The sequence below is a fragment of the Chrysochloris asiatica genome, unplaced genomic scaffold, assembly GCF_000296735.1.
Source record: "Chrysochloris asiatica unplaced genomic scaffold, ChrAsi1.0 scaffold00249, whole genome shotgun sequence".
NCBI lineage: Eukaryota > Metazoa > Chordata > Mammalia > Afrosoricida > Chrysochloridae > Chrysochloris > Chrysochloris asiatica.
Genome location: NW_006408767.1, coordinates 2,587,417 through 2,613,267, shown reverse-complemented (window position 1 = coordinate 2,613,267; position 25,851 = coordinate 2,587,417). Strand labels below are relative to the sequence as shown.

The 25,851-nt window shown below is 46.7% G+C and overlaps 1 protein-coding gene across 1 annotated transcript in view; it reads right to left on the bottom strand.

Annotated features, from left to right (window-relative positions):
• Positions 1–25,546, bottom strand: part of PRKAG2 (protein kinase, AMP-activated, gamma 2 non-catalytic subunit) — a 474,947-nt gene extending 449,401 nt beyond the window's left edge. Inside the window, exon 1 of the mRNA XM_006873702.1 lies at positions 25,433–25,546. Coding sequence (XP_006873764.1) covers positions 25,433–25,546 — 114 coding nt within the window. The remainder of the gene's footprint in view (positions 1–25,432) is intronic.
• Between the last annotated feature and the right edge of the window lie 305 nt (positions 25,547–25,851).

Here is a 25,851-nt window from a genome sequence, read left to right as displayed (position 1 = left end):
CTGGCTGTGCGGCTCAACCTCTCCCTGCACCAACCCTGCTACCTTCCCTTCCCCAATGCTGATCCCAAGGGCACAGATGTCTCTGTCTTTGAGTCTGCTGAGCCAAGAGTCCAACCTGGGACATTTGGTAGGAAGGCAGTTGAAGTAGAGGCTTCTTACAGCTTGGAGAAATTTTGTGATTACTTTATATTTTCACTAACATGAGTCCTGGAGCCACCTGTCAATTTCAGTATCCAAGTATTATAATGGTATCTTCTCAGAGAGTGGACTTGGTGGGCCTTGGTGGACATTTAAATACCCATCTTCTCTCCAAATGTTGAAATTCCCTCCCCTCTCCTCCCCTCCAGGGAAGGAAGGAAAGTGTGGAGTCCCACATCCTCACTGGCCCTGAGAGATGTCACAATTTAATGCAAATGTTTCTAGGCTTCCTCTCGGACTCCTGGTGTGGCACTGTAGGATCAGTACAGGACTTTGAAACACAAGGTTAGCAGTTCAAACCCACCAGCTGCTCTTTGGAAACCCCGTACAGGGTTGTTGTGAGTTGGAACCTACTCGATGGTTCTTAACAACAACAATAAAGCTTCTTCTCTGGTTCAGTGGTAGAATCCTTGCCCTCCCTGTGGGAGACTCTGGTTAAATTCCATCCAACACACCTCATGGACAATCAACCACTCATCTGTACTAGAGGTTTGTGTACTACTAGGATGATGAACGACAGGTTTCAGCAGAACTTCCAGACAAAGATGAACTAGAAATAGAGGCCTGGAGATCTACTTCTGAAAAGCAGCCAGTGAAAACCCTGATGGATCACCATGGCCGGATCCACAACGATGTTGGGAAGGGTGCAGGACTTGGCAGCCTGACGGCAGATAACAACATACTTCCTGAGATCTGAGAGTTTTCTGAGGATGGTGGGTTCAGTTTGATCTGCGAAACACCTCACTCACTATTCTCGGTACATGTCATCAGCTATCTTGATGCTGTGGGAGAAATGAATCACTCAATGGGGGGAAAAAAACAAAAAAAACAAAAAAAACCCACTATGTTTCTTTGGACTCTATAACAAAATCCTCCAGGTTGCCAACATGGAAGCTGCTGGAGTCTCTTATTCTGAGTGGACGCTGCGTTTTAATACATCTGGGAGGCTCCCAGATCTCTGCCCAGGGCTCAGGGTGTTAGAAGATGGGAATAATAACTGACCTGGTGCATTCAGACATCTATGAACTCATGAGACTAGAGGGAAATCTGAGGTTCCCTGAATTCACCTGGAGTGGTGTAGAATGAGACTCCCAGACATTTAATCCAAGACTCTTTCCTCCCTGGTGCCTCTGCCTCTGTCTCTGCCAAGTGGGGCTGGGAGCATAATCAGACTCCCGCCTCACCTCTGTGCTTCACCTTCCTTTAATCAAGTGACTGCCAGCCAATCAACTCAGATTCACAGAGGGTCCCACTCATGGCAACACGTGTGTCAGAGGAGATCTGTGCGCCATAGGGTTTTTAATAGCTGATGTATTAGAAGTAGATCGCCAGGTCTTTCTTCCAAGGTGCTTCGGGGTGGATTAGAAACTCCAAATTTTTGGTTGGCAGCCAATCACATTAACCATTTGGACCACTCAGGGACTCCTTCCTTTAAGCACCCCTAGTAGTTAGCCTCAGGAATCTTGATGTGGCACTATAGGAGCAGCACTGGACTACTAGCCACAAGGTCGGTGGTTCAAACTCAGCAGCTACTCCTCAGACACCCTATACAGGGTCTCTATGCATTGGAATGGATTCAACAGCAATAACAACAGTTAGCCTCAAGGAGCCTGGTGGCACTGTAGGGCAAGCGCTGGGCTGCTAACTACAAGGCTGGGAGTTCGAACCCACCAGTCACTTCGCAGTAGAAAGATGAGGTTTCCTGCTCCCCTAAATATTTTCAGCTTTGGAAACCCTACATAGCATTTCTATGAGTCAAAATTGACTCCTTGGCAGGGAGACAGGTAGGCAGGGGCAGAGAGAAGGGGCAGTAGCCCATTCAGGTGAAATTCATCCTGTGTGGTGGAGATAGCCAACACTTGTTGAAACATGTCCTGTTCCTTCGACACCCTTCTCCCTAGCCTGTTCCCCAACTTTCCACCCTGGCTTGGTTCTGCCACCAACTTGTCACTCCTGACCTTTCTACACTCCTGCATAAATGGGAGATCAGAAATAGAAGCACAGCTAATCTGGCAGCCACATGGCCCAGATCCATCCTGGTGTGGTGTTGACTGCCCCCTAAAAGGTCCACAATATTCATCCTCTGGAGTATCCGTACAACAGAATGGTTCTGGGGGCTCCACCGCTGAGTAACTTGATCTAGGTCCCAGTGTCCTACTCTGAGGGGCTCCAAGATTCTCCAGTGTCTAGCAGGCTGGCCCAAACTGGGCTACTCTGGTTGAAAGATGGCCTGTGTTTTGTCATCCAAAAGCCAAAAATGCCATGCCTTTGTGTCACTTCTCCAAGGCAGCTGAAAAAGGGAGGGAGGGAGGAAGATTCATAGATAGATAAACAGATTAAGTCATGGAGACAGAAGAAATACAGCCCTATTCAATGTCCAATGCCCCAGAGGATGAGGAGAAACACACTAACCTGCTTTATTGTCTTCTCCTAGACTCTGATCCTCTAATGCATAAAAGCGCACTTCCTCCCGGGCCCGCCCCAGCCCTCCATGCATGGCATCTCTCCACCTTCTGGCAGGGGAGGCCTGCTCCTGGACCCACTGACTGTCCTCTCCCCCTGCTTGTGCCTCACATCATGCGTCCAGCTGGATGGCAGGCTGCCTCCCAGTGTTTCCCATGAAAGGTTTAGCCTGCTTCAGAAATACCTCCTGGCACATTTCAGGTATTGTCATAACTCAATTAGTCTGAGCAAAAAGCCAAAATAACTTCCCAGGTAGGAGATGAAGGAGCAAAAAACAAACACAATAGTTTTCCTAAAATTCACCCTTTTTACTGAACCGACAAAACATTATTTATTTGAAAAGGGTTTTTTTTCTGAGCTATTTGGCTCCCATAAGGTCATATATAAACAATGTATTCGCCAAGATTTTTTCTGAATCTGTTCATAGAGTTAATTTAGGACTGGGATTCTCAAAGATAATCCAATTTTTACTTTCTCACTGTTTTCCTTGGGAGTCCTGGTGTGGCTCTGTAGGCTAAGCACTAGACCGAAAAGTCAATTTGAAGCATAATGTCAATGGTTCAAACTCACCAGTTGTCCCTCGGAAATCCTATACAAAGTCACTCTGAGTCAAAACTGACTTGACGGCACTTAACAACAACAATGTTCTCATCTGGCTTCTGCGTTTCCTAGCCAGCACCATTACCATCAGTATTAGGTTCAGATATGTGAAGAGGTGGGACGTGAAAAGGTGTGTAAGTCATTTATCCTTCAAGAAGTTAGAGGTCTCATAGAGAAGATCAGCCAGGGTAGTGTGGGAGTCAAAGAGCCTTGCTCCCTAGGGGACAGCTGAGACCCTCACTGTGACTGCATCACAGCTGAACCCCTCCCTCTGCCCAGTCCTGCTTGTTCCCCCACTCCCTGCCATTGTCATTGATCCTAAGAGCATCCCCAGCCACCTCCCACAGCAAATCTCCTGCATGCAAAAACTCTAAGCTGTGACATATGGAAATAACCTCAGGAATTCGAACAGAAAACAATCACTAACTGATATTTCAGTTGGGCCTTGAAATACAGTCTGAATTCAGGTAAACAGAAAGAAGACAAAGGGGATCCTTGCAAGCCAGGTAGGTGGTGAAGGCCCTGGTACGCCTTGATAGTTAGCATGTTCACGGACTAACCAAGGATTGACCAGTAGGATGGGACATTTGGGGGTGGTCATCTCAAGTCCTGGAGCAAAGGCAGGACATCATCTCAAGCTGTCCTTGTGTGCCCCAGGATCCCTCTAGATGTCCCAGTCCACATGAGGTCTCAGGAAGGCAACAAATGTCTGAGGACCTGCCCAGGTAAGGCCTCTGACATACACAGCAGCTCCGAGACTACAGGCCTCATGTTGACTTGCCTCTGCCTCAGAGTCCATCACAGGGCATATCCCTACCCAAAGGCCCTGGCTTCCGCATGCTGACCAGCTGCTGGGCTTGGACCACTTCATCTCCTGCCACGAAAAGTTATTTTAGCTAAGGTTGCTTCCAGACAGCAGTCGCTCTCCTTATCCATCCCCAAGGCTGGAGCAGGCCTCACAGGCCAACTACGCACCCCACTAATGGGGACAGTCCCGAAGAAAACTGAGTAGACAAGACGGGGGAAAGCAGGACACTGTTGGAGTTTGCAGGGGTAGGCCAAAAGAGATGCCAGGATCAGGACCATAGAGGACTACACTTCTCCTAGTGGGATCTCCTGGAGTGCCCACACACCTCTTCTCCATTTCTGAGCTCCGACAGTGCCCATGGCTGACACTGCTCGCCTGGCACTACCTGCCCCTCATGGTACAGAACCCACTACCCCACCCTGCAGGAACGTGGCCTGGTGAGCCTCCTTGATGACATGGTGGAAAGGCTGCACAAAGAGAAATACAAACGATGAATCCTGGAGGTGGTGGAGGCATACAGATCACAGGGAAGGTGCCTGGGTGAGGGGCCCCCCAGCTGGCTGTGCTTCAGAATCTCCTGTGATGGGTTTATAGGAGTCACCCTCTTAGACCCCAGCCCAGACCTCAGGATCTGTCAGTCTCGATCTGCACCTGGCTGCCTTTGTGGGGTCTTCTTTCTCCATGACCTCCCACCTCGAGCCCTTTCCCTCACCTCATACCCACCCTCAGTGCCCTGCCTTCATGGGCCCTTCCCTTGGGCCACGCACTGCGGAGGCACCATGCACACTGGCTTAGCCTGCACCTTGCCTGGTGCCAGCACAGTTGGCACAGCTTTTCTAGAGAAGGAGAAGGCCACCATGCCCAATCTCAATGCCTGCACCCTCAACAGTCAAAGAAGGCAGGGAGGGGGAGGGGGAAGAGCCCCATAAACATGCCCTTCTCTTGCAGTGGGGATTCCCAAGCCCATCGAGAGTGAGAGGCATGGTGGCTGCCAAAGGGAGATGCCCATGGAGAAATCGGAGGGAATGCTCTGCACACGAAGGAGGGCAGTTACGAGGACAGGGCTATACGGAGCTTCAGTGGACTCTCATCCAATGTCTGCAAAATTCAAGGAAAATGAGGCGGGAGCTGAGGGAGCTCTGTACCCCCAAGACTACACTGGGACATGAGTCCCTCACAGCCTGCAGGGCAGGGAGCTGACCCCACCTCTGTGATGACCTCACAACACTGCATGGCCACCAAAGGCCTGTGCATGTGGCTAACGAGCCAGGGTGACATATCCACCGCCAACTGACCCCTGCCAAGCAGGCATGTCGCATGCAGTGCCCAGATGACAGGGGGCAGCCTTGTCTTTGAAACTGCCCTCAGAGGCAACAACACACTTTAACTGGTTTCCTTAATGGTAAATATTCATCCTCTGAAAGTTAATTTGAATTGCAGAGAACACTTCAACATTTATGGCTCCAAGTTGGAACATTAAGTTACTGACCAAGGAAGTTACAGACATTTTTGTTAATAAAAATAAAAAATAGGCGAACTGAGTATAATGAAGTGCTATTACTATTAATAGGGGCCCTGGTGGTATGGTAGGATAAGCATTGGAGTGTTAACCACAAGGTTAACCAATCAAACCTACCAGCCACTCTCAGGGAGAAAGAGGAGACTTTCTGTTCTCATAAAGATTTATGCCTCGGAAACTCTATACAGGGTCACTTAGAGTTGGAATCCACTTGATGGTACTGGGTTTGCTTTTGGTTTGATATTACTCTAATAGTAATTTACCATAATAATTACTGGTGGTGGTGGCTCAGAATTTGTTTCTGAAATTCACTGGCTTAAAGGACAACACGAACCTCAGTGCTCAGAGAGAGAGATGCCACACACACACATGCACACATACAACACATAAAGCTCACACCATAAGTCACACACACTGTGGTGGTGGTGGTGGTGTGCCATGGAGTCAGTTCCATCTCATAGCGACCCTGCATAGGGTATCCGAGGCAGTAAATCTTTACAGGAGCAGAAAGCCTCATCTTTCCCCCATAGAGCAGCTGGTAGTTTCAAACTGCTGACCATAAGGTGAGCAGCCCGACTTGTAACCACTACGCTACCAAACCTCCTTACACATATGCAAACTACGCATCACATACATGCTCATACATATACACACCACACAGGACACACATCCAAATACTATACCACTCACACGCACAACACACATACCATATAAACCACACACACCACAATAGTCTCCTAATATCATATAAGTACACACATATACATATTACACATGCATGTAACATGCATAATTATGCCATAGTCATCACACCCACAAATCACACAATACACACTTCACACAAAACACACACATACAGATATATAACGTGCACATCACATATGCAATACATAGATTATACATCACACCACACATAGCCACATGCACCATTCACACATGAACACACATACATACACAAGGGGGCTTCAAAAATTACATGGAGAGAAAGGAAGACCGCTTAAGGGAAATAAGACCCAATATATCCAGACTACACTCCCAGCTAAGGTTACCCAAGGTATAAGTAGATTTGTGTTATCTTTCAGTAACCCAGAAATTAATTGGAACTTAATCCAACAGCATTTTAGGAGGTTGTGGAACAATATACACTTGTCTGGGGATATTCATCAGCTACATGCTCAAATTTATGATGTAAGTAATTCTCAAAGTGAACACTGAGTGGCTACCCATTTGCTACCCATGCTAGAGAGTAAGATCCCCTAAGAACTGGATTGAACCTCAGCATAGTGATCCTGCTTGGTCACCTTAGAGCAGGTGGTGGACCGGCAACGTCGGGCGCATGGGGTCCCCAGCTGATCTCCTCCCTCCCTGCCTTCCTCGGATGGCCGCTGTTTATGCTGGACGTGTGGCCAGAGACGGGTAAGGTCACGTGGAACCTCGGCTACTTAAGACAGAGACATTGCCATGCTGCAATAAGTCTCAATGACTGGTAAGACTGAGGAATTCGCACTGACCACCTAAGACAGGCAGCGTCCCTTAAACAATCAATAAATAAGGAGGACTCAGATGCAGACAGTACAGACCCGGTCAGGAGGCCAAGCCCCTGTGGGCCCAAGCGTTGTTGACCGTCCAAACCATAGGCTCTGAGGATCAGACTCTAGCCACCTAGTAGACATAGCAAACTGTCCCTCATCTGATTATTCAGTAATGCTTGTTAGTAATCTCATACATGAGCCCTGGATATCCACAGACAAATGTAAAAACCTTCCCTAAAAGCCGAGACTGTAAATTCCAAAAAGCCAAGTCCCCCCCTATCCAAAAAAAAAAAAAAAAAAGCTAAAGAGGATAGAGAGAAACGCTGTAAACTGATGATATATGGTGGGGATAATAATCAATGTAATGAAACAAGCTATATGAATGGTTGAATGTGAAGCTGATGATGTGCCCTGTAAACTTTCACTCAATGCAAAATAAAAACATTTAATTAAAAAAAAAAAATTACATGGAAAAATGAAATTAGAAGACAATGCAATTTTTTCCATGATCTTTTTGAGATCCCTGCACACACACCACATTCTTACATACACAAGCCACAACACACATGCTCACACATAGAGTACATGTATACCACATGCGACACCATATTCATGTACATGCATACATCATACACAGGTACACACACACACACACGAACACACTCCATCATGGTGGAATGGTGATTTTGCCACTGAAGGGCCCAAATTAGAGGCACAGAATCAGTGGACAAGACAACCTTCATAGGTGACGTAACAAATATCATTTGCGGGAGGGCTCATCAGTTAACAAAGACTAGCACTGTGGGATCAGCACTGGACAGCAAGGCCAGCAGTTTAACCCACCAGCTGCTCCTTGGAAACTCTATAAAGGGTCACTATGAGTCAGAGCGCTGGTAGTGTAGTGGTTACGTATCAGGCTGCTAAGCTTAAGTCAGCAGTTTGAAACCACCAGCTGTTCTGCAGGAGAAAGATGAGGCTTTCTGCTCCCATAAAGATTTACAGCCTCGGAAACCCTGTACAGGGTCACTATGAGTCGGAACCTACTCCAAAGTACTTAACAACAACATCAACAACATGAGTCAAAACAGACTCCGTGGCGTTTAACAAAACAACAACAAAACTATATATATTCATTTAAATGTTAAGCTTAAACTTATTATACTAGTAACTTCTATGCCAGCAAGCGTCTATAGAAAATTGATTTGATCCTCTCCTGAAGTCAGCATGGCCACATCCAGAGAAGAGTAAGGAGAAGGAGCTGACAGTGGGCAGTCATTTGTAGGCAGTCTGCAGCCTATAGCCCACACCGAAAGGGTCAGAGGCTTGCTCACTGTAGTCAACAGCCCTGAACTTGCAGCCGGGGACAGACAGAGCAGGTCACTTTTTATCCCAAGCCAGAGGAGTAGGTGTCTCTTGATGGAAAGCCATGAGAGAACTGTGGGCTCCTCAGAAACCCTATGGTCACCTCAGACCATGGGTGCTCCCTGCCAGAAAGGGGTCCCCTTCTCCAACATTGCTCAGGTAGAAAACCTGAGTTCTGTGGTGTCCCCATTTTTAAGTGACCACAGTGTTGTCAGTGCCTACAGTTCCTTAGTGTCACCATGCGTTCACCTGGCAGGTGCTGGTCCCCCACCCCTTAGAGCTCTTCCACCTGCCCAGTTGGGTTCTGCTGCCCAGCATTTTTCTGTCTTTTAGCATCTCTGAGCTGTGAGTATGCAGCCCCTCTGTCCAGAGGGGGAGCCCTTGAACCTGGGTCTAGCTGTGGCACCAGCCAGCCATTCCTCCCCAACACTCTTAGCACTCCTCAGAGGTGCTCGATAAGCCGTTTCAACGGCCACACAGAACACAGACACCACACTCAAGCAGTTTTGGAATTTTTTAGGGAAGTGAACAGGTTATAAAGTAGGATCAGAAAATGCTCAGAGCACAGTTGCTCCAGTCAGATACTGAGACATGCCCATAGGACACACCACTCCATCATAAGCCTCAGCCTGAGGCACTCGACTCTAGCTCCAGGGGTCAGCAAACCTAACTCCCCCACTTAAGGGCCTGGAGGCACCACTCAGCCTTCCTTGCCCCATGGACTGGGAAACCCACGGCTCTGTCTTGCGCTCTGGTTCTTGGTTCTGCTGCTGCTGCTCCGCTGCCACTCCTCTGGCATCACAGCTGTCTGTCAATAAAGTTCAATGCACAAGGATCTTGACTGAGTCCAAAGGACATACTCCACTCCTGGCTCTTCTTTGATGGTAGTGAGACCCCCACTCTCACCCCCCACATATATATCTATATATCTATATCTATCTATATATATATATTCCTGCTTTTGAAATAGCACAATTAAAACCTATGCTAGAGTTCCACGTTTTTTTACAATTGCAATCAATTGCAATGAACTTTACTAACATCCACAGCTGAATCATGCCATCCTATCAGTACCTTCTCCCACCTTCTCTTACCCAGACCCAGCAGGGCAGAAACGTTGTTTGGTGAGAGTTACAGTCTATAGCTAGAAGAGACATTAGATAATTCACTACATCACAGGTGGTTACTGCCCAACATATTGGGAGACAAGAATGTCAGTCTCTTGGCCTCTGGCCCAAGGCTGTTTTCAACAGTCACTGTTGTAATGTGGGTGGAGCTAAACTGGCAGCCTGTCAGTCTTCTGGGAACTGCACAGGTGACAGAGCTGGGTGTCCCCTCACCTCCTCCTACCTCTTCGCACCCTCTGGCTGTGCAGAAGAGCCAAGAGCTTGATAAACACAGCAAGCCTTCCACAAGCACAGCGCCACCACACTAAGATGTGCAGTAGAAGGGGCGCAGTCAGGGGAGGGGAAGGCAAGGGAAGGCCTGGCCTGGGCTTCTCTAAACCCAGCTCTCTAGGAAATGTGGAACAGTTCAAAGAGCCATGAAAAGCCCACCCTCTCAGACAGAGCTAAAGGGTGCTTCCTTTCTGCTCCCAGCACCCTGCTCATGGGTGTCTATTAGAATATACCGGGAGCTTTAAGACTGCTCCTCAGATTGTGCTTTGTGGGCAAGGACCCTATCTTGCTGTTTGTATCCTCAACACTTAGTATCCAAAAAATCCAAACCAAACCTACTGCCATGGAGGTCAAATTCCAATTCATAATAGCCCTACAAGACAGACTGAACTGCTTCGAAGGGTTTCCAAGGAGTCCTGATGTGGCGCTGTGGGTTAATGCACCGGACTGCAGGGTCGGTTTGAACTGCAAGGTCGGTGGTTCAAATGCACCAAATGCTCCTCGAAAACCCTATACAGGGTCGCTACGAGTCGGATTCAACTCGATGGCACTTTATAACACCAGTCTTTATAGAAGCAGGCGACCACATCTTCCTCCCAGAGCAGCTGGTAGGTTCAAACCACCGACCTTTCACAGTTAGCAGCTGAATGCTTCACCACTGCACCACCAGGGCTCCTGCGCCTAGAAAAGAGACATAGAAGTGACTGGATTTCCAGCCCGGCTCTCACCATGCCTACCTGTGAAGTGTGCATCTTTATAACTCCCCAGCTCTCCATTTCTGTGCCTGCAAATTGAAAAATGTTTGTCAAATGGCCTCAAACTCTAGGATTCTCCCTCTCTGGAATTCATAGCTCTCTAACCGCCAATTGTCCTCCACAGTGGAGCTCCCTGAACACTCTAGAATGTGGCCAACTTGGCTCCCGAGCTGGGAACACAACAATGGCTAAGCCCATGGAGCACAGGCTGCAGCAGACGGAAGGAAGGCTTCCCACAGCAAGCTCGGCCTCAGCCTCCTGGAGAAAGGGTGGGGATCCTGGGGTGCAAAGAGCAGTCTGATCTTTGCTACACGTTCATCACCAGCTTCCTCACCAGGTCAGATGAGATCAAAGCACAGGTCTGGGCACAGCCCCACAATAGTGATAGCATGAGCTAGGAGTTGGCAGAGAAAGACTTCCTGTTAATAGGAAGTAAAGGATGGAGATTAAATTATTTTCAAAGTAGAAAGTAGAAGAGAGAGGTGAGTGAGAATCAGATGAACCATTCCAGTGCAGGGCTGGGTCAGGCGCAGCTGCCGTCCTTCCTCGCCAGGTGGGGCGCACTGCCAATGGCCCTTTCCTCAGCGCACAGCACAGGCTGGCCCACATGCAGGTCCTTCTAAGCATCCTGTGGCTAAGACTGAGGGACAAGGCAGGCACCCTCCCATGGCTCCCCAGCCCACCCTGGAGCAGGACCACAGTCAGTAAGTAAACAGAGGGCTCTGCTCACCTCAACTGCAAGTAACCTCACCTGCCTGTTGTCCCACCTTGTACAAGAGATTTAGAACCAGTGTGGGCATTTGATTTGTCTACAGCAATACCACGCTGGGTTGGTCCACTACCTTGGAAGATATAGGGGACAACAGGTGTTTCCCTTGTGATATCAGTCCCTGCTCCACCGATGCACTAACCCTGAGTCACAGGAAGGGCTCATGGAGAATAGGAGGAAAACTGGCAGGGAGGAGAGCAGCATTTCACACCAGTTTTTAAGAACGCTGCAGCCCTGTTCAGTAACCTCAGTAGCCTCAATAAAAGTAATTGGTGCCCAGAAACAGAAAGTCCCTGGCAGGGAGCTGAGTAAGTCAAACTGGGAAAACGGGAAAAGTAAAAGAAAATAAACAGTTGAAAAACAGCACCACTGAAGAGCACATTTATTTGTGTGACTGGTTTTACAGGGGAAAGTACATGAGGACTACTTCCAAGTTACTTCTTTCACCCACCTCGTGCCTTGTTATTGTTGTTTACGATCGTCAAGTCAGTTCCAGCTCACAGCAACCCTGTACAGGGATTCCAAAGTGTGACTGGTGGGCTGGAACTTCAGACTTTATGGTTACCAGTCCAAAGCTTATCCTACAGCATCACACGTATTAGCAACAATATAATTTTGTTAGGTTTTATGACAGGAGGGGAATCCAAAGAGAAAAGGCAGGGGAAAGATCCTGGTAAAGCTAGAGGAGATAAAATGAGTTTCAAAAGGAGCTCTGGTAGCGTAGTGGTTACGAATTGGGCTGCGAACCTTAAGGTCAGCGGTTCGAAACTACCAGCAGCTCCGCGGGAGAAAGATGAGGCTTTCTACTCCCGTAAAGATTTACACCCTCGGAAACCCTGTACAGGGTCGCTATGGGTTGGAACCGACTCGACGGCACTTAACAACAACAACAACAATAGTGAAAACAGTTAACCCTGCACCCTGATGATACTACATCACATCTTCTTCATCATTACAGAGATGTTCTTTTGGTGAACTAATGGCTCAGGATTTAAACATGTGCATTCATCATGTATGAATATTACACAACATTTAGAGTCTTGTCCACACACACAAGGGTCTCAAGATGTTCCACACATAGGTACCAGACCAAGGCAAGGGTAAGGCAGTGGAGCGTGGACCAGACACATTTCATTCTCCATATGTGGTCCCACCAGGTAATGGGGAACACAGATACCTGTTTACACCATGTGTAAAGTGGGGATAAAAAGGTGAGGGAGAGCAGACATAAAAAAGTAAACTGATTTTTTCTTTCATGTACTAGAAAGGAAACAATGTATGTTTAATATTCTCATTAGGACAAGCCATTGGGAACGTTCCCACAAATTAAAAAAGGGAAAGGGAAAGGGAAGAAGGGGGAGTGTTTACAAAAAAAAAAAAAAAAAGTTAAGAGAGAAAAGAAGGATTTGGAAATGAATAGAGGTGATGGTTGTACAACTTGGGGAATGTGTTGGTATGACTGGATCGTACATGTAAAAATGGTTGAAATGGCAAATGTTTTGTTGTATATTGCTACAATGAAAAAAAGGGGCATAAACAAATGGCCTTTTTTTAAGAGAGAAAAAAAGAGACAGGAAAAAGAAATTTGCTGTTGTTACGTGCCGTCGAGTTGATTCCAACTCATAGCGACCCTATATGGGATTTCCGAGGCTTTATATCTTCGCAGGAGTAGAAAGCTTCATCTTTCTCCGACAGAGCAGCTGGCAGGCTTGAACCACAGACCCTGTGGCTCACAGTCCAGTGTTTATCATATGGAGCCCCCGCACTCCCAAAAGAAATAATGTTGTTGTTAAGTGCCGTGGAGTCGACTTAGACTCATAGCGACCCTGTATAGGGTTTCAGAAGAGCAGCTGGTAGGTTTGAGCTCCCGACCTTGTGGTTCACAGTCCAGTGCTGATCTTAGTGCCACACCAGGAGTCCAAAATAATTAAAAAGAAGTGAGGAATAAAAGAAAGAAGTACACTGTCTAGTGGAAGAGAAACATTCTGCAGCATGCTCTGTGTTAGGACAAAGCACTGGAGAGAGGGAAGTAATTAACGCTGCTTAGCCCAGGAAGGAGGAGGTGTTCTACCAAATGGTGAGAAAGAGAGACATCAGTGCAAAGGCATGGAGGAAGATAAAGACACACAGTGTGTTCATAGAGGCAGAAGAGGTGCTGAGAGGCTGGAACGCTCAGTCCAGAGCCAGGGAGAGACAGGAGCCTGGGCCACCAGCCTGGGCACACCAGAGCCTACCTTCTGTTTGTCCACAATAATGTGACAGAGTTGAGTTTTACCCCAACCTTTTGTTAAAGGATAACCCTCACTCTTTTGTGTCTTCTGGAGAAAGTTTACTGTAAATAATTGAGGAAATGCATTTAATAATCTACTGTTAAATAACTAGCTTGAAACTACCAGCTGTTCTGCGGGAGAAAGATGAGGCTATCTGCTCCTGTAAAGATTTACAGCCTAGGAAACCCTGTACAGGGTTGCTATGAGTCGGAACTGACTCCACGGCACATAACCACCACCACCCCTAATATTCCCCTCAGGTCTCTCAGGAGCACACAGATTTATCATCTCTGAGGCCAACACCCCTAACTTTCTTTAAAAAAAAAAAAAAAAAAATATATATATATATATATATATATATATATATACATAAACATAAACATATGGAGAAAAGGGATTCAGCTCTGTGTCATCCCCGTCACTGAATATCAGATTCTGCACAATGAAAGCATTTTGTACACCCACTGCACTGTGTGACTGTGTGAGCTGTTCACACGCTCTAGGCTCCCTCTGCATGGTACATACTCCAGGCAAGGCAGCCACGTATGTGTTCTCCATCTGCCTATCACCTCGCTCCGCAGACCTCATACTGGGATCTGTGTTTAACTGGCATTCAGCCAACACACTCTACCCATGCTGCAGGAAGCCACTCACTGGCCAACTCATGAAGTGGGCAAACAAACAGGGCAGGGGCCTCATTTATAAACTTCTGAGTCACAGAACAGTTCTGTGGAGTAACTTGACTCTGGGTCCCAATGTCATACTTTGAGGGGCTCCAAGACTCTCCACAGTGTCTAACAAGCTATTGAAAATTGTTTCCATTCTTTGCTTTTTATTTGTATGCTAATATTTACTTGTTTATATATTAACAGTATTAATCATTTACTTGACTACATATATTGCAATTCTTTCCCCAAACCCATCAGCTCGTCTTCATTTTGTTTCTATTTTTCATTTTCTTTGTTTCATCTGTTCAAACATACAGAAGTTAAAAATGTTATGTAGTTACATTTATTACTCTATTCTTTTGTGGCTTTAGCTTTTCGTGACATGTTTAGTAAAACACTCCCTACTACATAATCATCAATAGTTGAGAGTTTATTTTACATAGTTTTTCTTTTTCCTCTGGATTTTATTTTGATTAGATGCCATAGGGATCTAGCTTAAGTTCTCCTCAAATGATTAGTGAGTTGTCTCACCTCATTATTTGAACAATTCAGACTTTTCTGACCGCCGTAAACTGTGTTCTCCTCACCCAGGCCCACACTGGGTTACCCTGGATGGAGGGATGGCCTGTCCTTTCACCTTCATTTGGAAGCCACAAATATCCTGTCTTTGGGTCACTCTTCCAAGATAGCCAAAAAAGGAAGGTTGGGTGGACTGTCAGATGGCCAAACAGTAACTCTTGGGGTCAGAAGAAATACATCAGCAATGCCTTAGTGCAAATAGTTAACAGACTTAGCTGCTAACCATAAGACTGCAGTTTCAAATACACTAGAGCTGTCTCAAAAGAAAGATCTGGCGATCTACTTCTGAATCATCAGCCTGTAGAGCACAGTTGTACCCTGACACACATGGACACCCCCTGAGTCAGAGTCAACTAGTGCACTGTTACTCTGGGAAGCCTTAAACTGATCATTTTTAAGCTCGGGTAGCGTAGTGGTTACGAATCGGGCTGCTAACCTCACGGTCAGCAGTTCGAAACTACCACCTGTTCCACGGGGGAAAGATGAGGCTTTCTGGTCCCGTAAAGATTTACAGCCTCGGAAACCCTGTGCAGGGTCACTATGAGTCAGAACCGACTCCACAGCACATCACAACAACCACAAGAAGAGGAAAGGAGTTCTGGAGGCACTATAGGTTAAGCATTACGCTAACCACTAGATCAGCAGTTCAAACTCACCAGTTGCTCTGTAGGAGAAAGATGAAACTATCTGCTCCTGTAAATATTTACAGAGATGCTTCTACCCTACAATCTTCTTTTTTACCCTGTTCTGACACCAACCCTACTTCCCCACAGAACTCTGTCTCATATCTGGGTTTAGTAATTCATTACAGTATAAGGGAAGTGAACAGAGTACAATGCAGAATCAGAAACACTCAGGATGCAACAATTTTCCAAACAGGAACACCTTTTCTCTACCATACTGCAAGCACACCTCTCTCTTGTCTGTGGTCTGTCAGTCACGTAGCTCCTTAGCCTCTGCTCTGCTCAAACAAATGGTACAAAGCTCTTTTAGCCAATCTGCAAATGTCAAAAAAAAAGGCATATTATGCAAGCCAGCCTCCTTCCTGTAGATACTCAGTTTTACTCAGCCCTTGGACCTAGAAGCCCACAGCTGCTCCGTCTCTCCATGCCACCACCTCTGCTACCACCTCTGCTGTCACCACTTTTCTTGGTGGGATCTCACGTTCCAATCATGCACTTCTCTCCTAATGGTCCTGGGATCATCTGTTCCTACTTCTGAGATGGCTCCTTTTAAACCAAGCAGGTGGCAAAACTAACCAATCCCAGAGTTAAAGTCCTGTATACCCTACTTGCAAGGGGACACCCAATCCCTTGATGGGAATTCAGATGACTTTGGATAGAAAAGCTGTACCAACTAAATACAAGGTACCACAGGCCACTATGAGAAGGAATCAAGTGGATGACCATGGGTTTGGTTTTGGCTTGGGAGCTACATTTTGAGAAACACTACCCTCAACCCAGCTGCTCTTTGGAAACCCTATACAGGGTCTCTATGAGTTGGAACCAACTGTTGATTGATGGCTTTGTGCCGTGGAGTCAGTTTCGACTCATGACGAACCTGTACAAGGTTTCTGAGACTGTAAATCTTTACAGGAGCAGAAAGCCTCATCTTTCTCCCACAGAACAGCTGGCAGTTTCAAACTGCTGACCGTGAGGTTAGCAGCCCAATTCGTAACCACTAGGCTACCAGAGCTCCTCTGCCAGAGCTGACTAGACAGCACTTAACAACAACTCTCAACCCTAACTCAGCAGCTCCTGCTCAGGTACTACTACTATCTGGTCGAGGACAAGGCAGGGGTCAGTGCCACCCAGGTAAGGGATCTTGTTAAAATGTAGATTCTGATTCAGTTTCTCTGGGTTGGAAAAGCAAATTCTCATCAGGAAGCCAAAGAGGAATGAACCAGTTGAAAGTTCTGGAGTCATCTAAGGCCTCCATTATGCCAGAAGGCATCTCCCTTTTCCTCAGCTGAGACCTCAGCCCAGGGCATTTTAGTGGTGTGATGGGCAGTAAGTACTACCTGAATTCAGAAGTCCCTAATCATAGCTCCCCATCTCCATCCATCTGCTCATACCTTTCCTTCCAAGAGTGCCCGAGCAGAGCAGAGCAGACCTGATGGGACGAGCTGGGGCCAGGCCACCAGCCCATTATGGCCCATTACTAGTGCTCTGGCCTCCTCAGCAGGTCAAGCTTTCCTCTGGAGACGCCACAGGCAAATCCATTCATCTGCAGAGACAGGCCGTCCAGACCAAGTCACATCTCCCCATCCTGCCCCAGAGGCCAGCTGCTCCTAGGTTTATTTTTGGTTTATCTCCAGACAGTGAAGGATTTTTGAAGCACCTCTCCCAAGGAGGTCGGTGACATGTGCACCCTACCACATCAGTCATGCCTACCTCCATGGCAGCAAATACTGGGCTGCTATATACAGGGTCGCTATGGGTCGGAATCGACTCTACAGCACATAACAACGACAACATATCCACTCTGCACTCTACAGGCTCCTGGCCTGGGCCCTCTCTGTAACTGCCTTCATCACCTTACCACCTTCCCCCAGGTCTCCTGCTCTACTGCCAGCTTGTAAGCAGTTCCCAACATCTACAATATGCTAACCAGCAGTCATTAATATGCATCTGTGAGATACAGAGATTTCAGCATAAATAGGAAAGTTGTTTTTGTCAGACAAACAAAAAAAGGAAAAAAGAACCTGACTTTTCCTGGTGACAGCTGCTCTGGCAAAGCTGTGGCAGAACGCCACTCATAGCCTTGCTCCCAACGAATTGCTTTCTAAAACCATTCCAACCACCGTATTATCCTGCTTTACATTAGAAGTTATGGCTAAGAGACATCATCACATCACAACTGTAAACACTATGGTCATCGTGCTGCTTTAAGAGGCCAAGAGAAGCCCAGGAAAGGGATCCTTTCTCAAGCTTGCCTCTCACACTTTGCCTTTCCCCTGACAAGACCCAAAACGTGATCCAAATTGCCTAAAGAAGGGGCTAAAGTCAAGCAGCTATATCCTCATTTAGGGTGTAGGGCTAATTCCAAGCCATCAATGTCATTCCATGAATGTATTGCTTTTATTGAGTAATTTAGGTCTCCTATTAACCATCAAGGCAGTGTAGTGGTTACGAATCGGGCTGCTAGTCTCACGGTTAGCAGTTCGAAACTACCAGCTGTTCCATGGAAGAAAGATGAGGCTTTCTGCTCCCATAAAGATTTACAGCCTCGGAAACCCTATGCAGGGTCGCTATGAGTTGGAACCGACTCCACGGGCACATAACAACAACAACATTAACCATCAATGAGAGCCCTTAGGCACAGGTTGTCCTCGAAGGTAGATTCCTGTCTCTGATGCCTCGAGGCACAGCAGAGTCTGTTGGTCAAAAGGGTGTGCATATGGAGGCTTGGTGGGACTGGCTAAAGACAGGCAATTAGAAGAAAAACTATCAGAGCCTGGGAGAGAGGCTGGCAATTACTGCCCCAAATACCTTGGCCATGTGTTGGTTTATGGATACTGGGCTGGAGGCTAAGATCCATTGGGTTCAAAGTGTTTCTAAGGCATAGAAATTCAAGAATGTGCAGGTGCAAGCTGTTTTGACATTGGAAACCCTGGAAGCCCTTGTCACTGTGAGCATCCCTGAAACAACACCAACCGAGCCTCACCCACAGAAGCCACCATGCTCTCAATTCCTGAGTATCCCCAAAGTCTTTGAATGTGACATTCTTTCAACCCCATGATCATGTGATGAGAAAGCAGATGCCATTTCCCTGGGATGTGCTACTGTCGGCTCACATCCACCCTAGCTACAACTGAACTCATCCTTTTCTGCCAAGAATCAGCTTCTCATAACAAACATCTCAGATTCAGGCCATCGACACATACCCAATATGCCCTTATTCAGATACTGAGCTCACCATCCTTCCTTACTGTTTCTCACTGCTGCCCTTCACTTGTCTTCCTCTCATTACCCTAGCTCACACTCTCACTCCCTTTCTCTGGATTTGGACCAGCATTTGGACTAGCTACTCACACCAACTAGCCCTCCTCTCCTTTGCACACAGCCACGAGGCCAGTCTCACAAAGCATCGTTCCCACCACCTTTGATAGTCAACACAAGACAGGGACTTAGGTTCAGTACGTGATTTCAGCAAGCACAGAAAGAGAGTGAAGAAAGTGGGTCGAGGGAAAACGGAAAACCAATGTTGTTGTTAGGTGCTGTTGAGGCACTTCCAACTCATACAGGCAGTACAACGGCACAAAACACGGCCGAGTCCAGTACCAGCCTCACAATCATTCCTATGCTTGAGTCCCTTGATGTGGTCAGTGTCAATCCATCACATTGAAGGACTTCCTCTTTTTGTTCACCCTCTAACAAGCATGATGTCATTCGACTGGTCTCTCTCCCAACATGTCAAATGTACATATGATGAAATCTGACCATCCTTGCATCTAAGGAGTATTCCTGGTTATACTTCTTCCAAGACAGATTTGTTTGTCTTTCTGGGAGTCAGGGCTTTTATAACTCAAGGCTTGAATTTTTTCCTGCAGTTTTTTCAGTTTGAGAAATGCTCAAAGTTCTTGCCTTTTGGTTTTCTAATTCCAGTCTCTGTTCATTATGATACTTGTTCATCTTCTCAATCCACCCTTTGAATTCTTTCGTTCAACTCTTTTATTCATCATTTCTTCTATTCGCTTTAGGTACTCTATGTTCGAGAGCAAGTTTCATAGTATCTTCTGACAACTATTTTGGTCTTTTCTTTCCTTCCCATCTTTTAATAACCTTTGCTTTCTTCATGCATGATGCTGTTTGTATCTTCCCACAACTAATCTGGTCTTTGGTCATTAATGGTTAATACCTCAAATCTATTTTTTTTTTTAAGTTTTATTGTGAATTATTTGACAGTTTATATGGGAGAACACCAGTTTTACATTCATCCTATCATATATTGTTTCATTGCCATGGTTACAATCCCCTCCACGCATCACCAATCAACGAAAGGGTACATCCTATAAACCTGCTCCCAACCCCCCCCTCCCGCCCCCATTGACAGCACACAGCCCCTCTTCCTCCCTGGGTCCTGAGTCCCCAGCTACTCCATCTTTCCATGTCATCATCTCTGCTTCCATCTCAGGGATCGCTGCCTCTCTGGGTAGGGTTCCGCTCTCCGCTCTTATCCCTTCATGGTTCCAGGGACCTCCGCTCCTAGCCTGCAAAGTCAATCACTCCCCTCCTTGCCACAAAATGTATACTTTTACATTTACAACCTTCACAATCAGTCCTGGTAACAATTATTCACCCTTGTATCACAAGAGACCTATCCACATTTCCTTTCATCAGCCCCGCCTAGACAGACTGGATACTATTCACTGGAGATTCTACCTTCCTCCATGCCCTCTGGATCTAGGTTCCCTCTTGAAAGCTTGTAAGCCAGTCACTTCTTGCCTTTGTAGCCCCCCCGCCCCTATTTTGGATAGCCAATGCCCAAATTGCCCATCCCTGTCTACTCTGTGTATGGAGGGGTTGGGAATGATCCCTGCTGCAAAGATTTGTTCCCTATTTTGAGCTACTGCATCCATAGGTGTAGGTCAGGATCATCTGATTGTATCAGGTTACTCTTTTTTTCCTCTTCTTTCTCAAATCTATTTTTCATCTCTAAATTCAGGTGGGATATAATTAAGGTCATAATTTAGCTCTCATGGACTGGCTTTAATTTCTTAGCCTTCAACTTGAACTTGTATATGAGAAATTGGTGAGCTGACACTGGCCTTGTTCTAACAGATGTAGTCAATTTGATCCCTGTGTATTTGATTCTGTGTATTCCATTTGGTCAGGTTCATGTGTATATCCACTTTATGTTGCTGGAAAAGGGTTATTTCCAATAAGTCATTTGTCCAGCAAAATTCTATCACGTAAATTTCTTCTGTCATTTCTATCACCAAGGCTGTATTTCCTATTCCAATGCATCTTGGTCAAAAAACCAATAATGGTCCTTTAATAGCAGATACCCCATGAGCAACCAAGACTTGGGTCTGCTAGGGGCAACTGGGAAAACCTACAGAACACACTTTTAAATATTTCACCAAGGGATGGGGAAGCTGGGGTTCCTATCTACCAACTACACCTCTCATTCGATGAGAAATTCCCCGAAAGGCATAATCCTACCACTTCCATGGGGAATGAGCAAGATGGCCCAATCCAGGAGAATTCCTTCCGGCACAGAGAAAAAACAAGCATAAGCAAGAGAGGCTGCAGGTAAACTTAGACGGCCCCTAGGCACAAGGGGTAGGGCACCACCAGTGTCTTCAGCTGTAGCTTCATATTGTCTCAGGAAGCTGTCTTCACTCCCTGGCCTACCTTCAACTTCAGACTGCCAGGACAGGACACAAGAGTTAAATTTGGATTTTACATAAAAAATGAATATGTTTTTAGCATAAGCATACCCCAAATAATGACTAGGACATACTTACACTAAAAAAAAAAAAAAATTATCAACTATTGATGTGAAATTAAAATTTAACCGGGCATCCTGTAATTTTATTTGCTAAGTCTGGCAATTCTACATGGCAGACCTCTCTGATCTGGTTTCAAACAATTTTTTATTGACCTCATCCTCAAACTGTTTTCCTCATCAAGATGGGGCTCTTTCAGCTGAGGACTCTAGATTCATGGAGGGAGAGGGGCTGTGTGCTGGTGGCCGGGGGCGGGCAGGCTTGCAGGGTGTGCCCTTTGGTTGTTTGAATGACTGTATATTCCTGAGTGTTCTGGTGTACAACTGCCCCACCCCCACCCCCACCCCCAAAAAAAAAACAAGAGGGAAGAGAAGCAAATACTGTTGAATGATGATGCATGGAGGGGATTGTAATCACTGCAATGAAATGAAATACGACAGGGTGAATATAAAACTGATGTTCTCCCATGTAAACTATTACTCAATTCACAATAAAAACTTAAAAAAAGGGTGGGGGGTAGCTGAACCTGGTAGCAAACCCTTTTTCCATGAAGGTATTCATGCTGGCCTCCTGATGGCAGTAGCCTCGTACTTTCTCATACTTAATCTAGCCATCTACCCTCTCTGGGCCTAACGTCCTCTCTCCCTTCTCTTACTTCTAGGAGCCTGGACTGCCTACAGAATTCATCTTATGACTTCATACCACTTCCTATCATCTGTCTGAATGCCTACTTTGACATATGATAGCATGTAATTAATTACTCATTATGGAGTCCCAGTGTGGTACTATGGGATAAGCAGTTTAACCACAAGGCTGGTGGTTCAAACCCAACAGTCGCTTCTTGAAAATCCTATGCAGGGTCGCTAATGAGTTGAGTTGGAACCGACTCGACAGCACCTAACAACAACAATTACTCATCATGCAGCCACTAAGCTCACTGTTTCTGCAACACCAGCCAGATGCTGGGTGATGTCAGCACTCAGTGAACAGCTAAAGAATGAATGAATGAATGCTACATTCCATGAAGGCAAAATCATGCCACGAACGGTACAGAGAGCAGTCACAGTCATCACTAGAAGTAGGGAGAGTGGGTAAGACTTTCTCATAGCCGTTCAACTCCACAGCCTGGCATCTCAGCTCAAACAGGGCATTTGGGGCCTGGCTCATGTACTTCCTCACTACAATCTACAATCTGGCTTTCCACAGGACAATGCATTTAAATAAATAAACAAGTCTCTCTCTCTCTCTCTTTATGCATTAGGTGCTCTGGTGCATGTGTATTAGCCATACATTTATATAATGCTTTACATTTGTAAAGAGTTTTCACATGGATATATACATATCTACATGTCTGTATATATATATATATATATATATATTTTACTTTAGCTATTGCAGTTGAACAGAACAGAACACACACCAATTCAAGAGCTTCTCATGTACAATTCAGGGAGTGATTATTCTTCAAGCTCTGATAGCATAGTGGTTATGAATCGGGCTGCAAACCTCAAGGTCAGCAGTTCGAAACTACCAGCTGTTCCGCGGGAGAAAGATGAGGCGTTCTGCTCCCGTAAAGATTTACAGCCTTGGAAACCCTGTACAGGGTCACTATGAGTTGGAACTGACTCCACGGCACATAGCCACCACCAGTACAACCATTCTCACCTCCTGGTTCAAGCTGTTCCTTCCTGCTAAAAGAAACTCACTGCCCCTAACTTTCCTATCTTATCTTTTGATAGGCTGTTGTCTGTATGATCCTGTATTCTAGCTGTTAAGTGCTGTCAAGCTGGTAATGATTCATAACGACCCTGTATAGGATTTCTGAGGAGCAGCTGGTGAGTTTGAACCACTGACCCTGAGGTTCAAACTGACCTTGTGGTCCAGTGCTTACCCTACAGCACCAGATAAATCTTAAGCAAGCACAATGCTCAAGGCAGACATTGTTCACTGGTTAAGGTTAACTATTATTTGGTTTAAAGAAGATGACAGGGCCTATTTTTGGTTTAAGGTTTAAACATCCATTTTCCATGGTTCCAGAACGTTTGGGGTCCATGAGACTTTGAAACTCTGTTCTGCATTTTCCCCTTTTGATCAGGATTGTTTTACACAATCCTTGATCAAAATATTCAGTAATAATAGCTGGGTACCATCCAATTCTTTTGGTCTCATGGCAAAGGAGGAGGAAGTTTTTTTTTTAATGGAGGCAATTAGCCAGACGGTCAATTTCCTCCTCCTGATTCTGACTTTCCTTCTTCCTCTGTTGCTCCAAGCGACTAAAGAACAATTAATGTATCTTGAATAACCAGTTGCAAGCTTTTTACTACCCAGTGATCCAGGAGATAGAACAGAAGCAGTAAACACATTATTAGGTCAATTATCTGGGATATCCTATGAAATCATGACCCTAAAATCTCCAAACTAATTTTACATGGGTTATTTAATCCAACTATCACAACAACCAGAGTCCTGGTGTGGTGCTGTGGGTTCATGCTATGGACTGCAAATTCTGTTTGAACTGCAAATTGGTTCAATCTCACCAGCTGCTCCTTGGAAACTCTATACAGGGTCGCTATGGGTCGGAACCGACTTAACGGCACTTAACAACAACAACAACACAACCAAAGAAAACTACTGCCATCCAGTCAATTATGAGTCAAATCGACCCTATATACAGTTTCTGAGATTTTAAATCTTTGTGGGACCAGACAGCCTTGTCTTCTCCCACAAGGCAAGTAAAGCAGGCACATTCTCTTTTGAAAAATGAGAGAAACAGTGGTTAAATGGTTTTTTTGCTCAGGTGGTCGGTCACTACTAAAGGGAAGTTTGTAGTAGTGACCCTCCAACTTGTAATTTACAAATATGGTCAAAATATATCTCCCATTAGAACAGGGACATTTATTTTCAAATAGAATATGCACACTTGGATCACTGTTGTGGTCCCACAACAGCTCAGGACCCAGTCTCCCCACTCCACGTGCTCCCCGCGGTGCTGAAAGGGCTGCCCAGGAGTCTCCCCGAATGAAACAGATCAGAAGACTGGACGCTCTCTTTTGTCGACTCTACACACGTTGACAGAAAAAATTTGAACAGGAAGATCTAAAAGTTAAAGTCTAAAAGTTAAAGCTGCGTTCAATAAACACTAGGAGGGACGTGGCTAATGGGGTTCCGAATAATAGGGAAATGGCCCTCGGGCGCGCCCACCTGGCAGCAGAAGGGAAGGATGAGCTTTAACCAGGTAAAGCAGGACGGTGGGCGGGGGCCCCACAACACACTCCCACCCTAGTATTAAAGCCAAGCGCGCGTGTGTGTGCATGTGTGTACAAACATGTATACAGACATTTACTAGATGATAGAGGCTGAGGGTATGACCCAGTCGGGGGGATTCTGACAGCTTAAGGGAAGAGCTGTGGAGCAACTGCCACCCGAAACTGTTTACCGAGAGGCGAGAGCAAGAGGCCACCTGCGACCTACTAGTGTAGGTGAGCTGCCCGGCGAGTCCAGGACCCCCGCGAACTAGAGTCGAACCGCAGACCTATCAAGGGCGCTTAAGAACCTGGCGAGGCGCTTGACTGAGCCTAGGGTGAAGCTCATAGCAGCCCCAACGGGGTAGGGTTCCCCTTTAGCCCCCTAATACCACGAGGCCCGAAATGCGCGTCCAAGCGAGGAACGGTGGCCGAGAAGCCTCCTCTTTGGCCTGGAGATACCGTAGGGGATCTCGGGCAGACCCACGGCAGAACGCAGCCACCCCGCGAGACTCCTGCGGCCCTAAGTACGCGCCACCCGCCAGCAGTCTCCTCGCCAGCAGGCAGCTGTACGCCTCGCCCCCCGGAGCCTAGCCACCCGACTTTCTCCCAGCAAAACAAACCCGGCGCGCCTCCCATCGCACTCAAGCGGTCTCAGCGACCGGGTCCCAGAGACGCCCTGAGCCCGCCACCGTCCCAGACATTGCCGAGACTAGGTTGCAGGCGGCAGAAGCCCAGCTCCTTTACCACCCTGCGCCATTCTCCGAACGGCCCGAGTGATAAGAGTGTCGTGGGCGCACGCGGGGCACCACTTACCGGAATGTGCACGCGCAGCGAACGCCTCTTAGAACTGGAGATTTTCTTGCTGCTGCTCCCACCGGGGCTAGAAACATCTTTCTTCTTCTTGGTGTCCATGACCGCGCTTCCCATAACTTTAACCCAAAGTTAATTCCGGGCGACTAGCTCCTGGAACCGTTCTCGCCTTTCCTCCGCCGACCCCACTCGTTCTCCCCTCTTCAAGCCGTCGGACTGGTTCCTTTCCACCTCTGAAGGCACCTTGCGGGGAAGGTGGAGCGGGGACTCGCGGTCGCCGCCACCCGGGAGGAGACGAGCGCCCAGCTCAAGCGTCCTCTTTTTCTTACAGGTTCATCGGAATCCAAAGCAAAGTCCAAGGTTGTCCTGTGAGGCTCTCAGCGCCTTACACATGGCAGAGGGTTCCCGCTGGGTAACAAACT